Source organism: Cornus florida, unplaced genomic scaffold, assembly GCF_030987335.1.
Source record: "Cornus florida cultivar Cherokee Brave unplaced genomic scaffold, ASM3098733v1 CherokeeBrave_3.0.0_Hap2_Chr06, whole genome shotgun sequence".
NCBI classification, from domain to species: domain Eukaryota; kingdom Viridiplantae; phylum Streptophyta; class Magnoliopsida; order Cornales; family Cornaceae; genus Cornus; species Cornus florida.
Genome location: NW_026775576.1, coordinates 93,448,967 through 93,472,561, shown reverse-complemented (window position 1 = coordinate 93,472,561; position 23,595 = coordinate 93,448,967). Strand labels below are relative to the sequence as shown.

Genomic DNA, 23,595 nt, shown 5'->3' with positions numbered 1-23,595 from the left:
TTGGCAGGAAGAAAAATACTCCCCCAGCCACTTCTGCTGCTGGGGCAACCTCCTCTCCTGCATCAGCCTCTTCCTCAGCCACCATCTCTGACACCATCCCGAGCACGGTGGCTATTGACTCTGTTGTCAGCACCCCTGCTACCAATCCGAGCGCGTCTCCTCAAATCACTACAGCCCCTGCTGCCGCTGGGGGCGCTCGGGACAAAGAACGAGGCAAAAGGCCTTATCCTGACAGTGGAGTCGACCCTGAGGAGGAACCTCTCATAAGAAGGACCCGGGTCTCTGGGCCGGGTGCTCTCTTGCATCGCCCGGTCAGAACTCCTGCCCCCTCCGGGCCTGTTGCAGCTGGTGCCTCCGCTTCTGCTTCAGGCTCCCCTTCTCTTCCCACTTTACCACCATGGGCTCCTCGGTACACCCGAACGGATGGGACGTTCGTGAAGCCGAACGAGACCATGCTAAAGGATGGCTAGACCGCCATGGCGTATTATAGGAGCATGTGGACTCCGAAAGACCTTGAGGCGGCGAAAGGCCTATCCCAGAAGGATGTGTTCAGCCGCTTTCCCCAATCTGCCATGGAGGTGACTTTTATTTTCCAACTCATGAATTCTCTCATATTATTTGGTCTTGCCTTCGCCCGACCAGACTATCGGTTTAACCATTATTAATGTACATCTATGCAGACTTTGTTTGGAATGATGGCTATGCAGAAATAGGTAGAGATGGGGAACGCCAGGGCTCGTAAGTTTTCTGATAGCCTGGAGGTGGCCAATAAGGAAAACGACCTTCTCGCCAGCAAGAATACCGAGGTATTGGCTCGGCTTGAAAAAATTGAACAAGAAAGAGATGTCTTGAAGAAGGAGAACGACTCTCTTCAGGATGAGAAGGATGCACTCCAGCTTGAAAAGAGCGTCTGGCAGACTGAGCGTGATTCAATCAGAGACGAAAAGGCAGAGCTCCAGCGCCTTCTGGCTGATGAACAGTCTGCTCGGATGGCTTTTGAGAAGAGAGCTCTGGACGAGCGTACTGCTCTGATTGATAGAATCAGCAAAGTGAACGGTGGGATGCTGGCTCTTCATGCTCGGTTCTCAAGGGTCGGCGCTCTTAGATATGCTCAAGGATTCCGAGAAGGTTTCTCCGACCGAGTTCCGGATGAGGGACAGACCAGCTCCACTCCAGATGAGGTCGATAAGGATTTAGGGATTGACCCTCTGGGGGTCTATGTTGACCCAGAACCCACCGAAGCGGAGCACATATTTGATGAGTGCCAGGACATTGCTTCCTCAAGGATCACTACAGCTCCTCCTACCGCTCTGCCTCTAACCACTCCTCAATCGTCAACTGTGGTACCTCCCATAGCCACTGCTGACGTTGGCCCCCAGCAGAATGACTCTGTTATTCATCTTGATTCCCCACCTCGTGAGGGTGAGACGGCTGATGGGACCGAGGAGGCGGGTCGGCACAACCAGGATGCTGTCGGTACTGAGGCAGCTAGCTAGGACTCCTCCGGACTCTTCGATTCCATACTTTTTTTGTAATCAATGTGACTTGAATATTTCATTTTTTGTAAACTCAATGCTTATTATGAATGAGATGACAGAACTCTTTTTCTCTTTTTCCTTTGTGTTGCGCTCTGTTCAAACCCATTTTCAATATATATATACCCTTTCTCTCTTTTCTTTTTTATTAACTTTGTCGTGTGCTTGTTTATGGCAAGTGCTTGGCGTTCGGCTTGCGGTGCCAGCTGCCACTTATCTTGCTCAAGTGCCTGGCGCTCGACTAGAATGCCACTTGCCACTTGGCTTTTTTCATCATTTTTTTTTATTTATTTATTTTTTTTTTAGCAAGTGTCTGGCATTCGGCTTACGATGCCAGCTGCCACTTATCTTGCTTAAGTGCCTGGCGCTCGGCTAGAATGCCACTTGCCACTTGGCTTTAAATTTTTAGCAAGTGTCTGGCGTTCGGCTTATGGTGCCAGCTGCCACTTATCTTGCTTAAGTGCCTGGCGCTCGGCTAGAATGCCACTTGCCACTTGGCTATTCATTTTTTAGCAAGTGTCTGGCGTTCGGCTTATGGTGCCAGCTGCCACCTATCTTGCTTAAGTGCCTGGCGCTCGGCTAGAATGCCACTTGCCACTTGGCTTTTCATTTTTTAGCAAGTGTCTGGCGTTCGGCTTGTGGTGCCAGCTGCCACTTATCTTGCTTAAGTGCCTGGCGCTCGGCTAGAATGCCACTTGCCACTTGGCTTTTCATTTTTTAGCAAGTGTCTGGCGTTCGGCTTATGGTGCCAGCTGCCACTTATCTTGCTTAAGTGCCTGGCGCTCGGCTAGAATGCCACTTGCCACTTGGCTTTTCATTTTTTAGCAAGTGTCTGGCATTCGGCTTATGGTGCCAGCTGCCACTTATCTTGCTTAAGTGCCTGGCGCTCGGCTAGAATGCCACTTGCCACTTGGTTTTTCATTTTTTAGCAAGTGTCTGGCGTTTGGCTTATGGTGCCAACTGCCACTTATCTTGCTTTAGTGCCTGGCGCTCGGCTAGAATGCCACTTGCCACTTGGCTTTTCATTTTTTTTTATTTTTTATTTTTAGCAACCCATTGAAGAAGAAAGTTATTTTTATAAACTTCAGGAATTTGCACATTCATACGTACTTGATTGACAACAAACAACATCCAATAAAGCCGAAACTTAGCTTTTATTGGTAGTACCTCTTCAGAGACGTGGCATTCCAGGGCTTGCTGACCAACCTTCCCGCCATGGTTTCCAACGTATATGCTCCCTTGCCTATGACTTCTGCAATTCTGTATGGGCCTTCCCAGGGTGGCATCATTTTTTTAACTATCCCCACCTTTCTTTTCAGAACCAGATTGCCAGGGGCAAAGTCTCTGTGTTTCACTCTTTTGTTGTGACTATTCGCCAATACTTGCTGGTATGATGCTAACCTTATTGCTGCAGCGTCCCTCCTTTCGTCTATCATATCGAGGTTCAATCTTAACATCTTGTCGTTCTGATCTCGACTCCATGCTAAGCTTCTGATAGTTGGGACCAAGTGCTCAACCGGTATAACTGCCTTGGTACCATATGCCATTGCAAACGGGCTCTCCCCAGTCGGCCGCCTTGGGGTGGTTCTGTAAGCCCATAGGACGTTCGGGAGCTCATCCAACCACTTCCCTTTATGGTCCTCCAGCTTCTTCTTAATGCAGGCAAAAATGGTTCTGTTTGTAATTTCTGCTTGTCCGTTGGCCTGAGGATGACTTACTGCAGCCAACTTCTGGTTAATTTCATACTCCTCCAGCAGCTCTCTTACTTGCTTGCTGTCGAGGTTCGTGCCATTATCCATGACTATTGATCTTGGAACGCCGAAACGGCAGATAATATTGTTCCAAATAAATCATCTCACATGAGTCTGAGTCACGCTAGGATATGGCTCTGCTTCTACCCACTTAGTGAAGTAATCCGTGGCCAGTAACACATACTTGTTCTGAGCTCTTGCAGTTGGCAGAGGACCGACCACATCCATCCCCCATTGCGCGAAAGGCCATGGCGAGGCCATTACGTGCAATTCCTCAGGTGGTTGGTGGATCAACGGTCCATATCGTTGGCATTTATTGCACTTTCGAGAGAACTCCTCCGCATCTCTTGACATGTTCGGCCAGAAATACCCTTATGTCATTGCTTTATGTCCTAACGATCTTCCCCCAGAATGATTGCCACACACACCCTCATGAATAGCTCGCAATACCTGCTGCGACTCCGCGGGGGTGACACACTTCAAGTATGGGCCAGAGTAGGATCTTCTGTACAGCTGGTTATGCACGATGGCGTACTTTGCAGCATTCTTTTTGAGTTTCCTAGCTTCATCCCTTTGCATAGGCAAAACGCCATCTCGAATATAAGTAATGATGGGGTCAATCCAACTCGGTTCATACGGTATGACGTTGACTTGCCAAGGGTCAGAGTCCAAGGGTTCTTCGAAAATAGATGGCTGGGTCAATATTCCTACTGGAATCACCCTCGCCAATGTTTCACCGGAACTCGAAGCACTACATGCTAACCGGTCCGCATCTGCATTCTGTTCCCTCGGTAACTGTATGAATTCAATCTTTGCAAAGTCCTTGGCTTTATGCAGAACGGCAGAACAATATGTCCCCATCGTGTCATCCTTGGTCGCGTACTCACCATTTACCTGCCGAACAATCAACTGTGAGTCACTATAAACAGTCAAACTTCTGACCTGTAGCTCTTTGGCCAACTTTAACCCATTCAGCAACGCCTCGTATTCCGCTTCGTTATTGGTGGCTCGGAACTCAAGTCTAAGTGCTTGACTCAAAGAAGTACCCTCTGGGGTTTGCAGTTTAACCCCAATGCCAGCCCCCATCTGGTTAGAGGAGCCATCCACATAAAGTTTCCAAGAGCCGCACCTGAGGTCTTCTTCCGTATCTTCAGAGTCACATTCTAGCAGAAAATCGGCTACCGCTTGTCCTTTGACAGCTGTTCTCGGCTCATATGTTATGTCAAATGAACTTAACTCTATGGCCCACTTTGTCATTCTGCCCGAGAGTTCTGGCTTGTGCAAAAGTATTCTGATTGGGAAAGTTATTAGAACAGCTATAGGGTGGGATTCGAAATAATGCCTCAACTTTCTTTTTGCGTTTACCAGTGCAAGTATCACCCGTTCGGCCTTCGAGTATTTTCGTTCTGCCTCGGTCATTGTTTTACTGACATAAAATACCGGGTGTTGCACGCCTTCCTTGCAACGAATCAGAACGGCACTTGTCGCAACACTAGATACTCCAAGATACAAAAATAACTTTTCTTCTGGATCCGGGGCTGACAGGACTGGTGGATTCTGCATATACTCCTTCAAATGGGTCAATGCTTGTCGTTGCTCATCTCCCCAGACCTGTCTTCCATGACTCCGAATCGCGTCAAAGAACGGCTTGCAGCGGTCTGACAATTTTGAAATGAATCGACTTAATGCAGTTATTCGTCCTGTGAGGGCTTGCACCTCTCTGATCGTCTTTGGCTCGGCATTCTTAATCAAAGCCTCTGCTTGAGTGGGGCTAACTTCGATGCCTCTGCGGTTGACCACGTGTCCCAAAAACTGACCGGAACTCACACCGAACGAGCACTTGGTTGGATTGAGCCTCATACCATATCGCCTCAGCACATCAAATATATCTTGCAGATGTTTCAGATGATCATTCTTCTTCCTACTCTTTACCACCATATCATCAATATAGGCTTCCACAATCTTTCCTATTTGATCCTTGAAAATTTTGCTAACAAGTCTTTGATAAGTTGCTCCCGCGTTCTTTAGTCCGAAAGGCATAACTTTGTAGCAGTATGTCCCTCGCTCGGTTACAAAAGAAGTTTTTTCTTCATCTGCCGGGTCCATAGGGATCTGATTATAACCTGAATAAGCGTCCAAAAAGGTTAAGCGTTCATACCCGGTGGTAACATCCACCATTTGATCAATCTTTGGCAGCGGGAAGCTATCCTTCGGACAGGCTTTGTTCAAATTGGTGAAATCAATGCATACTCGCCATTTCCCATTCTTCTTCTGCACGACAACGACGTTGGACAACCAATCAGGGTAGTGTACTTCTCCGATAAATCCCGCATCAAGCAGCCTATCAACTTCCTCGGCTATGATTTGGTTGCGTTCTGGAGCAAATCTTCGTTGCTTCTGTTTTACTGGTTTGAAATTGGGATTGACATTCAAAGAATGACAGGACACGGAGGGATTAATTCCAGGCATGTCTAGGTGACTCCATGCAAATACATCGGCATTGTGAGACAAGAAGTCAGCTAGCTCTTGCCGCTCTTCCCTGGTCAGTCTTATTCCTACTCTGGTAATTTGTTCTGGCCTGGACTGATCGATCTGCACATCCAGAAGGGGCTCTTCGGTTAAGTCAACTGACCCCTCCACCCTGTTCTGCTTGGGCGGAGGTTCCTGTAATTGCTATCTGGGGCTTACCGGTCGGACGGGCGCCTTCCCTTTCCCAGCATACTTTAGTGTGACGGAATAGCACTCTTTGGCTGCAACCTGATCCCCACGAATGTCTATTACCTTATTTCCATCGGGTCCGAGGCACCTCATGACCTGATGCAAAGTTGAGGGTACTCCTTGGACTCTGTGAATCCATCCTCTTCCCATCAGGAGATTGTACGAGGGGTGAATCTCTACAACCACAAAACTTTCCATAAGAGTTCGTTCTGCAGCTTGAACTTCTACTTCCACCATTCCGACGGGCTCCACCCTCTTGCCATCGAATCCTAACAAGGGATTTCCAGTGGGCTTGAGCCTCTCTGGTTTAATCTCGAGCCGATCAAATGTGTCCCTCGGCATGACATTCGCACTGCTCCCGGGATCGATCAGAACTCTGCGCACCAAGCAGTCTGCCACTGTCAAACTGACTACCAACGGGTCCTCATGGGGGATTTGAACACGCTGTAGGTCTGTCCTGTCGAACTTTATCTGTATCGATGTGATCTGCTGGTGTAGAGTATTCACAATGCTAACCCTTTTCTTCATCTGCGCCTGTCGTAGGCGCGCTCGGAGCAGCTCATCTGAATCTTCGCTGGGCTCGGGTCGACCGTGGATAGCATTGATTATACGAACTGGTTGTGAATTGTGGGAGCTTTGTTTATGGCTCCTTTTTACTTGTTCCATCGGTCGATTCTGCTCTGTTACCGAGCCTTGAACATAACTCGCGAACTCCCCTCTAGCTATCAACATCTCCACTTGCCTTCTCAAATTCCTGCATTCATTAGTCTGATGACCGAAATCGGAATGGAAAGCACAATGTTTAGTCTGATCCCTCTGTTCGAGGGGTTGCCTAATTGGCAGTGGTGGATGAAACTTATCTTTGTTCTCCTGATATAGCCTCGCCAGGGTGACCTTCAGCGGGGTGATCAGCTCTTCCTCCCTAAACCTCTTTTCTGCCTTCCAGGAGGTCTGACGCTGCGGCTGAGCCTGCTTCTGCCTGATCTTTGCCTTGGACTTCTCCTCGGTCGACACGAGCGACGCTGTCCGAGCATTGGCTGCCTCCTCTTCTTCTAGGCGCACAAAGCCGTCGGCTCTTTCATTGAGTTCATCCATTGTCGTCGGCGTGTTCACTACCAGACTGGTATGGAACGGAGTGCCATGTGTCATGGCTAACTTAAAGGCTTGAACCGCTGTAGAAGGGTGGCATTCGATCACCATACTCTTAGTGAGATTAAACCTGGTGAGAAAAGCCTGGAGACGTTCATCTTTGTGCTGTCTCATTGTGAATAGGCTTGAGATGTCCTTTGGCGGACGCTTGTTCCCATAGTACTGACTTATGAACCGATCGCACAGATCTCGGAAGCTACCAATGGAGCTCTTAGGCAAGTTCTTGAACCAGCTGAGCGCCGGTCCAGCTAGGCTTGTAGGGAAACATTTGCACATTAAAGCATCGTTTTCCGTATTCAGGGCCATCTTCAACTGGATATGGTACACAAGATCGATCGGATCGGTTGTTCCGTCAAACAGAATAAATACTGGCATAGCAAACTTCCTTAGATGAGGGGCATTCAGGATCTCGTCAGTGAATGGTGAATCAACCGTTCGAGCTGCGGATCGGAGCGCTTCATTCTCTCTTTGGCGCCCAGTGGTAGCTCTGTGGGCTACGGTTCTGCTCTCCGAACCGCGGTGAGTGATTGTAGCCATGGAAGGCCGGTAGGACGGATCGAACGACCGTTCCTCTATGAGCTCTCTTTGCCAAGGCGACGCAACTTGGCGGCGATCAACCTCTATCACCTCCTCTCGGTTGAACCTTTCCCGATGTGGATCTAAGGTCATGGCTTCATTCTGTCTGATCTGCTCATGTCGCGGATCAACGTGAGTCGATCCTTCGTGATCCTCAACTCGACAAGCATTTGGCGGCAGATCACGGTGGAGAGCTGACTGACTGTTCTCGTCCTGCTCGCCTTGATGCGCGATATTAGATTGAACACCTCCTTCTCCGGCTGGAGGTGGACGCGAAACCGCGGGCATTTGCTGATGTTGCATTCCAGCTTTCAATTCTGCATTCTCTTTTTTGAGAGCCTCGATCAAGTTCATCAACTCCTCAAGCTTTGTTTGCTGGACAACCTCCATCGGATTGGAGCTTTCACCTATCATTATTCCTGAACGGAGTAAAGGCATTAATCTCAAGTTCGCGAGTAGATCCGAGCTTCGTGAGTGGGAATTTTTCAGATCTGGTTTCGAATTATTCGAATTATGCTCACGGTTGACGAGATCTGAATTGTCCGAATTCTAAATCCGTCAGATCCTGCCACAATCGAACAACTCGTTGTTGCGTAGATCTGAAGCCACTTCTGCCAAAGCTTCAGGAACTAAAATTCCTCCAGAGTAGGTCACAATCGCTCAGATCTGGATCCAACTCCCAAAGATCGAGTCTCGATCAATTGAATTGGTCTGAATCCACGCGATATTCATCATTGATCAACCAATCTTCCATGCGTTCCCACAGACGGCGCCAATTGAAGATATAAGAAATTCCTTTCCTCTTTCTCTCTCTAGAATGTCTCGATCAATTGAATTGGTCTGAATCTACGCGATATTCATCATTGATCAACCAATCTTCTATGCGTTCCCACAGACGGCGCCAATTGAAGATACAAGAAATTCCTTTCCTCTTTCTCTCTCTAGAATTCCTGTATTTCAACCCGAAAAATATCTCCCCTTTTCTTTCCATTACTTCTCCTATTTATAGAGATTTACAAATGTTGATGGACTGCTGGATCTAGGCCCGTTCCTCCATGAGTCCCGGTCCTCTTTGATGGGCTTATCCGCGTTCGGCCCATATGGCAGTGTCTTTCTATGGGCCTGACCCATCTGTACGGACTGAATGTCGCGTTTGCAAGTCATATCCGGCCCATGTCATCTCGGGCCTCCTCAGATACAAACTTGAAAGGAAATTTGTGTCAAATTGACATTCTTACTAAAGAGGCTATCAGAAAAGAAGGTGGTAAGGGTGTAAGAAAGAAAAGGCGAAGGTAGCCAAGGAGAAATTACAAACTTGTGCTTCAATTATTTACTTCATTTTTCTGTGTGTAGAGATGGGGATATAGAGTTGGTACTCTAACAGACCTGTTTTGTTTAACCTTTCAGGATTGAAGTAGGCTGTCAACGGATCGGATCGATCAAATTCATATACAATTTGTTAAGTTAACGGATTATCGACTTCGGATCATTAATGGGTTATCAGATTGAATGTTCCACTTCATATACCATTTAGCTCAGATTCATATTTAAATTATTATTTTTTTTATTTTTACAAAGATTAGAATGACATGTATAAGTTTAGATGGAATGGGGAATTGTTCGGATGGTGCATAATATAACTATGCAACCAAATGAATATGCTAATAAATAATTCATATATAATATTCATATATAGTATATTGTAATGTAATAATATATATATATATATATATATATATATATATATATATGTATATATATATAATTTTAATTGAATTGAATTATTATCAGATCAAACGGATTGTCGGATTATGATCATTATCGAATTATCAAAAAAAAATTTCAATGCATATCTAACTAGTCGGATCGAATTTGATAGTCTAAATTGAAGTAAGTATTCATTTGCATTAAGGTGGCCATTTCAAAATTAGTAATTAATGCCAACAAAAGAGCTATGTCAAGCAACAACATGAGTTGTTGAGTGACAATGTCAAGCATTTTCTTCTCATAAATTAAACATTTACGTAAGTAGTTGAGTGACAATGTAAAGTATTTATTTCACATATATATATGTATATGTATTTTATACAAGGCAAGAAATGTTAGAAGTTAAATTAATAAATGTAGAGAGTCAAAGGCTACCTCTAAAATTCATCGAATACACTAACTCACTGAACTATCGAGACATTTGCATTTCTTTCATATTAAATAAGCAATATTTATGGTGACCGAAAAGCATACAATCATGATGTATCATCTCTCTATTTTTTCATCAATATGCTTTGGAAGAGGATTGTAGGAAGAATATAAAGTAAAAATGTAGTGTTAAAAATAATTTATAATATATTACACCGATACATCAAACTCTTAAATTTTTGTATTTGTTATTTACATTGATCAAATTAAATTATCATATTTAATACACTCTTGATTTTAATTCCAGGTATTTTAAGCAAATTTTTATTGATGTCATGATAGCCTTATTCATTAGTATTATGTAAAGAAAAGTAGATTTTTTTGTAATATGGTCTTCCAAGTAAAAAGATGAGAAATCCTAACATCTTCCCCCCACTGGACAAAATTGATCAATGAATTAGATTTTAATAGATCGTAACAGTTCAACTACTTCAGAGTAAGAACCAAAAAAAAAAAAAATGGACTGTTTAACATGAGCATACCATCATGACAAGTATGTCATAATTTTAAAATATATATTTTTGTTTGTTCTTTTTTATTATTTTAATATAAGGGTTTTTAAGATTTTTTTTTCTTTCTTTTTCAAAGTTTTCTTGGATTCATGCTTAATAGTAAAATAATGGTGTCTAGATATATATATATATATATATATATAATGAATTTATTATTTTCTTAGACCATTAAGTTTGTCCTTATGTTATGTTTGAGTGTATAAAATTGGTGTTTAGATTTTAAAATAAAAAAGAAAAAAATTTAAAATTTATATATATTAAATTTTTTTTAATCTATCGATGAATTCGGTGACATTATGTACAAAATGGGACCAGCCCTTGGAATATTAACTCAGGATCATCTTAACAGAAAGTTGGTAAGGTATCAACTTCTTAATATAATTATTCAATAATTGATGTCACTGCTTACGCATGTTGGCGAGAATAGCAGTGACATCATAACCAATTATATACATCCATCAATTTATATAGATAGACACACTCCTTATTTATATATTTATATATATATATATGACGATGCTTATGAATTGGGTTTCATTAATAGGCAGTACCCACCTTAACTTGTGTTCCTGCACTTGCCTCCATTTTCATATGACAAAAATTGTTGGTGCTGCCTAGTCTAATCCTCCAACTATAAAGATGGGAAATCTGAACCAAGTCCACTCATTTGATTTAGGCTTCAATAGGCATTACCACCTCAATTAAGTTGTGGTCCTGCACTTGCTTACATTTTCATTAATAACATATGTAAACAATAATAATAGGATGATCACCAAAAATTGGTAGCTGGGGACACTTGGTACAATTAATGCATGAAAGTGATGCGTTTTCTTTAGTCACCATAATGATTTGTTACTCACTGACTCGTAATTTTAAAATATATGCTTAACATAGTTATGTTAAGCTCCACTAATTTATCTTTATGATAATTTAGTAGTAAAATTAATTGAGTCCATTTAAATTAAAATTAGATATTTTTTTTGACAAAATACGTGTCAAATTCTTAATTTGTTTTATTTGTTATTTACATTGATCAAATTAAATTGTCATATTTAATAGATTCGTAATTTTAATTCAAGATATTTTAAGCTAATAATTATTTAGGCCAAAGGAGTAGGTTTCATTAGACGGAAGAGTTCGGCTACTTTAGAATAAAGACGAAAATTGGATTGTTTAAAATGCGCACACTATCACACCAAACTAGTTGTACCATTAGCTATATTTCAATTGTTTTCATCTTATTCAATTATCATCTTAGCTCTTAGTACAATGACAACATCACAACACAATATTCAAAATATCTTTATCCAAACTCTTTAACTTTGATATATTTTTTTAATAATATTTCATTTTTGATCTACCAGAAACACATGTAAAACTTTGTCAATTTAATTACAAAGGTGACAGTTTAAAATTGAGATTTTTGACTCTAATATTATATTAATCATTATCTGTTCTAAGATATTAAATTATTGAAGATAGTGTACTTTAACATTTAGTATATTCTTTAACAGTTTTTCTTTTTTCGTTTCTTTTTTTTTTTTCCCTTCGCAATACATTAGAATAAAGTCTTATATCAAATTTTAAATTAAAGAAGAAAAAAAAAATGTTGTTATGATGGAACTACCTATTGCATAATTGAGTCTTTATTGTGTTTCTAGGATAATGTAATTCTACAGATGCCAAAATGCAAGAATGATAGCCATCGTCACGTCACGTCACTTCATTTTGCTTTTCTCATCCCCACCCACAATCTTATCCACATTAGATGACATTTATATACAGGCAATTACAATAGGGCGCACATCCTTTCCAGGGCACCTCTCATCGAAGAGGGTCCATTGAAGATCCAATGACTATGATCTAGCCACTTGTTCAAATTATGTCACATCATCGCCAACTCAGTACAAAAATAAAAAAGTTTACTAAGCTACTTTATTTTTACCACAGGTACAAATGACATATACAAACATACTTATACCATATAATCTACCATATATCTGCCTTCCATCTCTCTCTTCCCCTGTTGCTCTTCTAAACTTCTCTTTTCAAAATTAAAAACTAAAAAATGAGATCCCAAGCCTCTCATGCACAGAGAGATGCAACCATGGCGGAAGTAGAGATGGAATTCATCGTGGATTCAAAGGAGCACCATCTCTTCCTTTGTTGTTCTTCTAAACTTCTTTTTTCAAAATTAAAGACCAAAAACGAGATCTCAAACCTCTCATACACACAGAGGTCCAACCATGGCAGAAGTAGAGATGGAGTTCATCGTGGATTCAAATGAGCAAAACCTCCTCTCTTACGATACGGTGATGCGTGAGTTTCGCAACACCAAGACAAAGACCAATACCAATCTCAACCTTTCTTATCTCAACCTTCCTTTTCTCCTGGAATTCACTTGATCTAGCCGAAAATATCGTCGATGCCGAAATTGCATCATCTGTTTCTTTTTTACTTTTTCAAATAAAAAAAATCATGAAATAGATAATATATATAAGGGTAAAGTGCATTAAACCCCCCTGAATTATTAGGGTATGTGCAAGAAACCTCCCTGAACTATAAAAGTTGCAAAAAAACCCCCTGAACTATTGGGGTATGCGCAAGAAACCCCCCTGAATTATAAAAGTTGCAAAAAACCCCCCTGAACTATTGGAGTATGTGCAAGAAACCCTCCTGAACTATATATTTTTTTGTAGTTTACCCCATCCGCGCGAATTGATTGACTGAAAGGGACAATAAAGCAGAGGAATTTGTGGCTGGGATCGGAGTGGTAGATGTCGTCTGAGGAGTGTTTGGATAAGCCAAGAAATCTGTTGCTGGGATCGGTGGGTCTCCTGTTATAGCTCTATCATAGTTGTTGCACCACCCGCCAGATCTGTCGGCCATATATATCGCACTTCTCTGCATTGTTGCGTCAGCCCATCGCCGTCACCGCCTTGCCCGTCGTTCAGCTCACCTTGCTCGCCGGTCCAGTCCATCGTCAATTCCAAGCTCGTCGGCCCATTCCTCCATCTCCATAGCCGAGCACACCGTCGTCCGTGTTTCGAGCACACAATCGTCCACAGTTCATCGCCGAGCCCCCTTGAGCTCGCCGCCACCTCTACAGTTCACGGCCGAGTCAACCGAGCTCTCATCACAGCCGAGTCCTTTGCGCACAAGCCCCCATCATCCGAGATCGAGCCATCCCGCCGACCTCGGATTTCTTTGGTCTCTTCTCTCTCTCTCTCTAGCTCTCTGTTTTGGGTTGTGTTGGGTGAAAAATATCTTTTGGCAGAAAAAAAAAAAAAAAAAATGTAAGAAGTGTATAAGTTAAAATAACGCGGTGTGTTATAAGGGTAAACTGGTCTTTCAAAATTTTCGGTATCGGAAGCTGATGTCATGGGGGTAAATTGTAACAAAATCATAGTTCAGGGAGGTAAATTGCAACAAAATCAAAGTTCAAGGGGGTTTTTTGTAGTTCAGGGGGGTTTCTTGCAAATGACCAATAGTTCAAGGGGGTAAATTGCAACAAAATTATAGTTCAGGGGTTTTTTTTTGTAGTTCAGGGGGGTTTCTTGCAAATGACCAATAGTTCAAGGGGATTTAATGCACTTTACCCTATATATAATTAGGGAGAAATCTAGAGAGAGAAAACTATATTTTTAATCATATACATTACGTTTTTAATGGTATATTATCTGTTTTTAATGGTAATATATATATATATATATATATATATATATATATATATATATATATATATATATATATATATATATTATGTTTTTAATGGTTTCCAATTACGTTATATTTCTGTTTTTTTTTCTTCTCTTGTATCTATAAATATATTGATACATATAGTCATATATTATTTTTATATGACTTGTATCAATAAAAATATGAATTAAATTCAATATCAAACAAATATATTTTAGAATGACATAACAATGTAAAACATGTTAAATTTATGGATTAATTTTTTTCTTCCCAATCTTTGCACATAGACATTTACGAATAACATCAGAAATTAAACGTAATATGTTTCAAACCTAAATTATCATATATTATTTTTATGTGACTTGAATCAATAAAAATATGAATTAAATTGAATATCAAACCAATATGTTTTAGAATAATATAACAACGTAAAACATGTTAAATTTATGAATTTATTTTTTTCTTCCAAAATTTTGCAACTATACAAACAAACATATTTTACGAATAACATCATTAATTTAACATAATATATTTCAAACCTAAATTATATGTAACATCTTAACTTACTTATAACATGTATCATATATTATTTTTGTGTGACTTGTATCAATAAAAAATCAAATTAAATTCAACATCAAACAAATATTTTTTAGAATGACATAACAACGTAAAACATGTTAACTTTATAGAATAATTTTGAAGATGCAAGAAACTCCTTCTATTCTTTCTCTCTCTAGAATTCTTACACCTCAACCCGAATCAAGATCCTTCTCCTCTTCATTCCAACTCCTATTTATAGATACTTACCAGATATTTACAAGATATTTACAAGATATTTACTAATTGCTGGACCTGGGCCTATTCCTCAGTAAGCCCTGGTCACTCTTGATGGGCTTACTCCCGCTCGGCCCATATGGCAGTGTCTTTCTATGGGCTGACCCAGCTGTTCGGACTGAAGGTTGTGTTTTGCGAGTCGGACCTGGCCCATGTCATCCAGGGCCTCCTCAACTGCCCCCATAATTGCCCCTTATTTAATAAGGGGTAATTATTGATGGCGTCTCATCATGACGCTGACGGCTCGAGATAACTACGTGGGGGAGCGAACGGTCAGATCCAGAATCAATGTTCCGGGGTTCGAGGGATTTCTTGCCTTCCCGACGCTTCGGCCCTCGGGCCCCCTTGCCTATATAATGCTCTAGAATTCCACTTCACTTCCCTTTACCGTCTCCATCATCAGCCAAATCTCCCTCTTTCTAGAACTGTGCTAAGCCTTTTCCGGTGAAATCCTTCGAGAGTCATTCTCCCAGCGATCTTGCAGTCCTCCGAGGTTAGTTTCGTTCTTTTTACTTTCGGCAGGCTTCCATTTTCCCTCTTTTAGATTCTTCTTGCACTTCCACCATGGTTGTAGATCTGGGTGTTCTTCGTATGAGACTTAGACTTCCTGACAACATCGTAGTTAGGGTTTGCCCCCAAGACGTTAATATTACGACCGGCGCCGGCCTCCTGCCCGGCGAAGTCTTATTCACAAACCTTCAACTGAATGTTGTTAGGTTCCCTCTGCACCCTTTCTTTAGTTACGTCTTCAACAGATTGGGGATATCCCCTCTGCAGGTCAACCCCAACTTCTTTAGGATCATATCTGTTATGCTCTTATTGATGCGTGACAGAAATCTGGACCTTGACCTCATAGACCTCCTTCTGTGCTATAAGGTCAGTAAGATCCGTACTAACGAGCCCTTCTACCACCTCTACCCGTTCGAGAAGATGTCCATATGCACTGACACAATAAAATCTGAAAAGGGTTGGAGGGATAGCATAGTGGGTATTAGTGGGGCTTGGTCTTCGCCGGCTGCAGAGGATTACCCAATCCCGAGCGCCTTTGGTGTCTGCTCTGTCTCCTCCTATAAAAAATTCAAATCCCATAAACACGACTGCCCCTGTGAAACATGCGTTCCTCGTTTTTGCACTTACTTATGCCGCTCCTTGGGAATACCTTGTGATGACTTGAGCTACAGTGTTTGCAGGGATAGGATTAACTACTTGAAGAGATACGTTCTGAACGATATTCCTTCCTGCTCAGATCTCCTCACTTCAGACAACCTCTTTGCGCTCTCATCACTCGGCTACAATATGAGCAGACTGCAGATTCCCTCTTTTGGCAGGAGGAAAAATACTCCCCCAGTCATTCCTGCTGCTGGGGCGACCTCCTCTCCAGCGTCGGCTTCTTCTTCAGCCACCATATCTGACACTGTCCCGAGCGCAGTGGCTACTAACCCTGCTGCCAGCGCCCCTGCGGCCAACCAGAACGCGCCCTCCCCAGCTACCATAGCTCCTGCTGCTGCGGGGGGCGGTCGGGACAAAGAGCGAGGCAAAAGGCCTCATCCTGACAGTGAAATCGACCCTGAGGAGGAGCCTCTTATTAGAAGGACCCGAGTCTCTGGGCCGGGTACTCTCTTGCACCGAGCGATCAGAGCTCCTTCTCACTCTGGGCCTCCTGCAGCTGGTGGCTCTGCTTCTGCTTCAGGTCCCCCTTCTATCCCCAGCTTGCCGCCATGGGCCCCTCGGTACACTCGAACGGATGGGACGTTCGTGAAACCGAACGAGACCATGCTGAAGGATGGCCAGACCGCTATGGCCTACTACAGGAGCATGTGGACTCCGAAGGACATTGAGGCGGCAAAGGGCCTTTCCCAGAAGGACGTGTTCAGTCGCTTTCCCCAATCTGCTATGGAGGTGACTTTTATTTTCTAACTCATGAACTCTCTTATATTACTTGGTCTTGCCTTCTCCCGTTCTGACTATTGGTTTAACCGTTCTTATTGTGCACCTATGCAGACATTGTTCGGGATGATGGCCATGCAGAAGCAGGTGGAAATGGGGAACGCCAGGGCCCGAAAGTATTCTGACAGCCTGGAGGTGGCTAATAAAGAGAACGACCTCCTTGCCATGAAGAATACCGAGGTGCTGGTTCGGCTTGACAAAGCCGAGCAAGAGAGAGATGTCCTGAAAAAGGAGAATGATTCCCTTCAGGATGAGAAGGACGCCCTCCAGCTCGAGAAGAGCGTCTGGCAGACTGAGCAGGAATCACTCAGAGAAGAGAAGGCAGAACTCCAACGTCTTCTAGCTGATGAACAGTCTGCTCGGATGGCTTTTGAAAAAAGAGCTCTGGACGAGCGTACCGCTCTGATCGACGCTATCAGCAGAGTGGGTGGTGGGATGCTGGCCCTTCATGCTCGGTTCTCCAGGGTCGGTGCTCTTCGGTATGCTCAAGGATTCCGGGAAGGCTTCGCCGACCGGGTTCCGGATGAGGGACAGACCAGCTCCACTCCGGATGAGGTAGACAAGGATCTGGGGATCGAGCCTCTGGGGGTCTATGTCGACCCAGAACCCACCGAAGCGGAGCGTATATTTGATAAGTGCCAGGACATCGCATCCTCAAGGATCATCACAGCTCCTCCTACCGCTCTGCCACTGACCGCTCCCCAATCGTCAACCGTGGCTCCCTCTGTAGCCACTGCTGACGCTGAACCCCAGCCGAACGACTCAGTTATTCACCTGGATTCCCCACCTCATGAAGGTGAGGCGGCTGATGGGGCCGAGGAGGCGAGTCGGCAGGACCAGGATGCTGTTGGTACTGAGGCGTCTAGCTAGGGCTCCTTCGAATTCTTCCAGTTCATATCTTCTTGTAATGATGGACACCTCTCTTTTGTAAACTAAATGTTCAATATTAATGAAATGGCCGAACTCTTTTTCTCTATGTGTTGTGCTCTGTTCAACTTATCTTCAGTACATATATATCTTTTCTCTCTTTTTCTTTTTATATTAGCTTTGCTGTGTGTTTGTACGGCAAGTGCCTGGCGCTCGGCTAGAATGCCACTTGCCACTTGGCTTTAAATTTTTAGCAAGTGTCTGGCGTTTGGCTTATAGTGCCAGCTGCCACTTATCTTGCTTAAGTGCCTGGCGCTCGGCTAGAATGCCACTTGCCACTTGGCTTTCAATTTTTAGCAAGTGTCTGGCGTTCGGCTTATAGTGCCAGCTGCCACTTATCTTGCTTAAGTGCCTGGCGCTCGGCTAGAATGCCACTTGCCACTTGGCTTTAAATTTTTAGCAAGTGTCTGGCGTTCGGCTTATAGTGCCAGCTGCCACTTATCTTGCTTAAGTGCCTGGCGCTCGGCTAGAATGCCACTTGCCACTTGGCTTTCAATTTTTAGCAAGTGTCTGGCGTTCGGCTTATAGTGCCAGCTGCCACTTATCTTGCTTAAGTGCCTGGCGCTCGGCTAGAATGCCACTTGCCACTTGGCTTTAAATTTTTAGCAAGTGTCTGGCGTTCGGCTTATAGTGCCAGCTGCCACTTATCTTGCTTAAGTGCCTGGCGCTCGGCTAGAATGCCACTTGCCACTTGGCTTTAAATTTTTAGCAAGTGTCTGGCGTTCGGCTTATAGTGCCCGCTGCCACTTATCTTGCTTAAGTGCCTGGCGCTCGGCTAGAATGCCACTTGCCACTTGGCTTTAAATTTTTAGCAAGTGTCTAGCGTTCGGCTTATAGTGCCAGCTGCCACTTATCTTGCTTAAGTGCCTGGCGCTCGGCTAGAATGCCACTTGCCACTTGGCTTTAAATTTTTATAGTAGACCATTGGAAAAGAAATTCTTCTCTTCTTTTTTTGTAAATTCCGGTAACTTGCTCATTCATATGTATTTGATTGACAACAAATAACATCCAATTAAAACCAGAACTTAGCTTCTATTGATAGTACCTCTTCAGAGACGTGGCGTTCCAGGGCTTGCTGACCAACTTTCCCGCCATGGTTTCCAACGTATATGCCCCTTTGCCAATGACTTCTGCAATTCTGTATGGGCCTTCCCAGGGTGGCATCATTTTTTTTGACCATCCCCACCTTTCTTTTCAGAACCAGATCGCCCGGGGCAAAATCCCTGTGTTTTACTCTCTTATTGTGACTATTCGCCAGCACTTGCTGATACGATGCTAGCCTTATAGCCGCTGCGTCCCTCCTTTCGTCTATCATGTCGAGGTTCAATCTTAACATCTTGTCGTTCTGATCTCGACTCCATGCTAAGCTTCTGATAGTGGGGACTAAATGCTCAACCGGTATAACTGCTTCGGTACCATACGCCATCGCGAACGGGCTCTCCCCAGTCGGCCGCCTTGGGGTGGTTCTGTAAGCCCATAGAACGTTCGGGAGTTCATCCAACCACTTCCCCTTATGATCTTCCAGCTTCTTCTTAATGCAGGCGAAAATGGTTCTGTTTGTGATTTCTGCTTGTCCGTTAGCCTGAGGATGACTTACTGCAGCCAACTTCTGGTTGATTCCATACTCCTCCAGCAGCTTTCTTACTTGCCTGCTGTTGAGGTTTGTGCCATTGTCCATGACTATTGTTCTGGGAACACCGAAGCGGCAGATAATGTTGTTCCAGATAAATCGTCTCACCTGAGTCTGAGTCACGCTAGGATACGGTTCTGCCTCCACCCATTTAGTGAAAGAATCCGTGGCCAGTAACACATACTTGTTCTGAGCTCTTGCAGTTGGCAGAGGACCGACCACATCCATCCCCCATTGCGCGAAAGGCCACGGCGAGGCCATTACGTGCAATTCTTCAGGTGGTTGGTGGATCATTGGTCCATATCGTTGGCACTTATCGCACCTTCGAGAGAACTCCTCCGCATCTCTTGACATGTTTGGCCAAAAATACCCTTGTGTCATTGCTTTATGCGCTAACGATCTTCCCCCAGAATGATTGCCACACACACCCTCATGAATAGCTCGCAATACCTGCTGCGACTCCGCGGGGGTGACACATTTCAAGTACGGGCCAGAATAGGACCTTCTGTACAGCTGGTTCCGCACGATGGCGTACTTGGCAGCATTCTTTTTGAGTTTCCTAGCTTCATCCCTTTGCATAGGCAAAACGCCATCTCGAATATAGGTAATGATTGGGTCAATCCAACTCGGTTCATACGGTATGACGTTGACTTGCCAAGGGTCCGAGACCATCGGTTCTTCGAAAATGGACGGCTGGGTCACTATTCCCACTGGAATCACCCTCGCCAATGTTTCACCGCAACTTGAAGCACTGCATGCTAAACGGTCTGCATCTGCATTCTGTTCCCTCGGCAACTGTATGAATTCAATCTTTGCAAAGTCCTTGGCTCTACGCAGAACGTCAGAACGGTATGCCCCCATCATGTCATCCTTGGTTGCGTACTCACCATTTACCTGCCGAACAATCAGCTGCGAGTCACTATACACTGTCAAACTTTTGATCTGTAGCTCTTTGGCCAACTTTAATCCATTTAGCAACGCCTCGTATTCCGCTTCATTATTGGTGGCTCGGAACTCAAGTCTGAGTGCTTGGCTCAAGGAAGTACCCTCTGGGGTTTGCAGTTTGATCCCAATCCCAGCCCCCGTCTGGTTAGAGGAGCCATCCACAAAAAGTTTCCAAGAGCCGCTTCTAAGGTCCTCTTCCGTATCTTCGGCATCACATTCTAGTAGGAAATCGGCCACCGCTTGCCCTTTAATAGCTGTTCTCGGCTCGTACGTTATGTCAAATGAACTCAACTCTATGGCCCACTTTGTCATTCTGCCCGAGAGCTCTGGCTTGTGCATGAGCGTTCTGATTGGGAAAGTTGTTAGAACAGCTATGGGGTGGGATTCAAAATAATGCCTTAACTTTCTTTTTGCATTTACAAGTGCAAGTACCACCCGTTCGGCCTTTGAGTATCTTTTTTCTGCCTCCATCAGTGTTTTGCTTACATAAAATACTGGGTATTGCACCCCTTCCTTGCAACGAATCAGAACGGCACTCGTCGCGACACCAGATACTCCAAGATATAGAAATAACTTTTCTTCCGGTTCTGGGGCTGACAGGACTGGCGGATTCTGCATATATTGCTTCAAATGAGTCAATGCCTGTCGTTGCTCATCCCCCCAGACCTGCCTTCCATGGCTCCGAATCGTGTCAAAGAATGGTTTGCAGTGGTCTGACAACTTTGAAATAAATCGACTTAATGCAGCTATTCGTCCTGTTAGGGCTTGCACCTCTCTGATCGTCTTTGGCTCGGCATTCTTAATCAAAGCCTCTGCTTGAGCGGGGCTAACTTCGATGCCCCTGCGGTTGACCACGTGTCCCAGAAACTGCCCGGAACTCACACCGAACGAGCACTTGGTCGGATTGAGCCTCATCCCATATCGCTTTAGCACATCAAATACCTCTTGCAGATGCTTCAGATGATCATCCTTTTTCCTACTTTTCACCACCATGTCATCAATATAGGCTTCGACAATCTTACCCATTTGATTCTTAAAAACTTTGCTGACAAGTCGTTGATAAGTTGCTCCCGCATTCTTTAATCCAAAAGGCATAACCTTGTAGCAGTATGTTCCTCGCTCGGTGACAAAAGAAGTTTTTTCTTCATCTGCGGGGTCCATAGGAATCTGATTATAACCTGAATATGCGTCCAGAAAGGTTAAACGCTCATACCCCGTGGTGGCATCCACCATTTGATCAATCTTAGGCAACGGGAAACTGTCCTTCGGGCAGGCTTTGTTTAAATTGGTGAAATCAATGCATACGCGCCATTTCCCATTTTTCTTCTGCACCACAACGACGTTGGACAACCACTCAGGGTAGTGCACCTCTCTGATAAATCCCGCATCAAGCAGCCTATCAACTTCTTCCGTTATGATCTGATTACGTTCTGGAACAAATCTTCGCTGCTTCTGTTTCACTGGTTTGAAATTAGGATTGACATTCAGGGAATGACAGGAGACGGAAGGACTAATTCCAGGCATGTCGAGGTGACTCCATGCAAATACGTCGACATTGTGGGATAAGAAATCCACTAGCTCTTGTTGCTCTTCTCTGGTCAGTCTTATACCCACTCTGGTAGTTCGTTCTGGCCTGGACTGATCGATCTGCACATCCAGAAGGGGCTCCTCGGTCAAGTCGGCTGACTTCTCCACCCTATTCTGCTCGAGTGGAGGTTCCTGTAATTGCTATCTGGGGCTTGTCGACCGGACGGGCGCCTTTCCCTTCCCTGCATGCTTTAGTGTGACGGAATAACACTCTTTGGCTGCGACCTGATCCCCCCGAATGTCTATCACTTTATCTCCATCGGGCCCGAGGCACCTCATGACCTGATGCAGAGTTGAGGGTACACCTCAGACTCTGTGAATCCATCCTCTTCCCATCAGGAGATTATACGAAGGGTGAATTTTCACAACCACAAAAGTTTCCATAAGAGCTCGCTCTGCAGCTTGAACTTCTACTTCCACCATCCCGACGGGTTCCACCCTCTTCCCATCGAACCCTAATAAGGGATTTCCGGTGGGCTTGAGCCTCTCTGGTTTAATGTCGAGCCTGTCAAATGTGTCCCTCGGCATAACATTCGCACTGCTCCCAGGATCGATTAGAACTCTGCGCACCAAGCACTCTGCCACTGTCAAACTGACTACCAACGGGTCGTCATGAGGCAGTTGGACACGCTGCAGGTCTGTCCAGTCGAACTTTATCTGCATTAACGGGCTCTGTTGGTGTAGAGTGGTCACATTGCCGACCCTTTTCTTCATCTGCGCCTGCCGCAGGCGCACCCGTAGCAGCTCATCTGGCTCTTCACTAGGCTCGGGTCGACCATGGATAGCATTGATTATACGAACTGGTTGCGAATTGTGGGAGCTTTGTTTATGACTCCTTTTTATTTGTTCCACTGGTCGATTCTGCTCCATCGCCGAGCCTTGAACATAACTCGCAAACTCCCCTCTAGCTATCAACATCTCCACTTGCCTCCTCAGGTTCCTGCATTCGTTAGTCTGATGTCCGAAATCAGAATGAAAAGCACAATGTTTAGTTTGATCCCTCTGTTCGAGGGGTTGTCTAATTGGCAGTGGTGGATGAAACTTGTCCTTGTTCTCCTGATACAACCTCGCCAGAGTGACCTTCAGCGGAGTAATCAACTCTTCCTCCCTAGACCTTTTTTCGGCCTTCCAAGTGGTCTGACGTTGCGGCTGAGCCTGCTTCTGCCTGATCTTTGCCTTGGACTTTTCCTCGGTCGACACAAGCGACGTTGTCCGAGCATTAGCTGCCTCCTCTTCTTCGAGGCGCACAAAGCCATCGGCTCTCTCATTGAGTTCATCCATGGTAGCTGGCGTATTCACTACCAGACTGGTGTGAAACGGAGTTCCGCGTGTCATGGCTAACTTGAAGGCTTGAACTGCCGTAGAAGGATGGCATTCGATTACCATACTCTTAGTGAGATTAAACCTGGTAAGAAAGGCCTGGAGCCGTTCATCCTTGTGTTGCCGCATCGTGAACAGGCTCGAGATGTCCTTCGGCGGGCGTTTGTTCCCATAGTACTGGCTTATGAACCGATCGCACAGGTCCCTGAAACTGCCAATGGAGCTCCTAGGCAAGTTTTTGAACCAGCTGAGCGCCGGTCCGGCCAGAC

The 23,595-nt window shown here is 44.4% G+C and overlaps 1 protein-coding gene across 1 annotated transcript; it reads left to right on the top strand.

The window, feature by feature from the left end:
* Window positions 1–16,700: 16,700 nt before the first annotated feature.
* Window positions 16,701–22,747, top strand: LOC132314620 (uncharacterized). The gene is made up of 3 exons (XM_059813459.1): window positions 16,701–16,869; window positions 16,972–17,739; window positions 22,691–22,747. The coding sequence occupies exons 1-3, from the start codon at window positions 16,744–16,746 to the stop codon at window positions 22,745–22,747; spliced, it is 951 nt and encodes a 316-aa protein (XP_059669442.1). The 5' UTR covers window positions 16,701–16,743.
* Window positions 22,748–23,595: the final 848 nt, after the last annotated feature.

Bases quoted from the DNA above. Each gene is read 5' to 3' on its own strand.
- LOC132314620 (XM_059813459.1), top strand. From the start codon at position 16,744: ATGCTGAAGGATGGCCAGACCGCTATGGCCTACTACAGGAGCATGTGG. The intron at 16,870-16,971 runs GTGACTTTTATT...GCACCTATGCAG, and splicing joins TTCCCCAATCTGCTATGGAG to ACATTGTTCGGGATGATGGC. The intron at 17,740-22,690 runs GCGAGTCGGCAG...CTGTTGGTGTAG, and splicing joins CGGCTGATGGGGCCGAGGAG to AGTGGTCACATTGCCGACCC.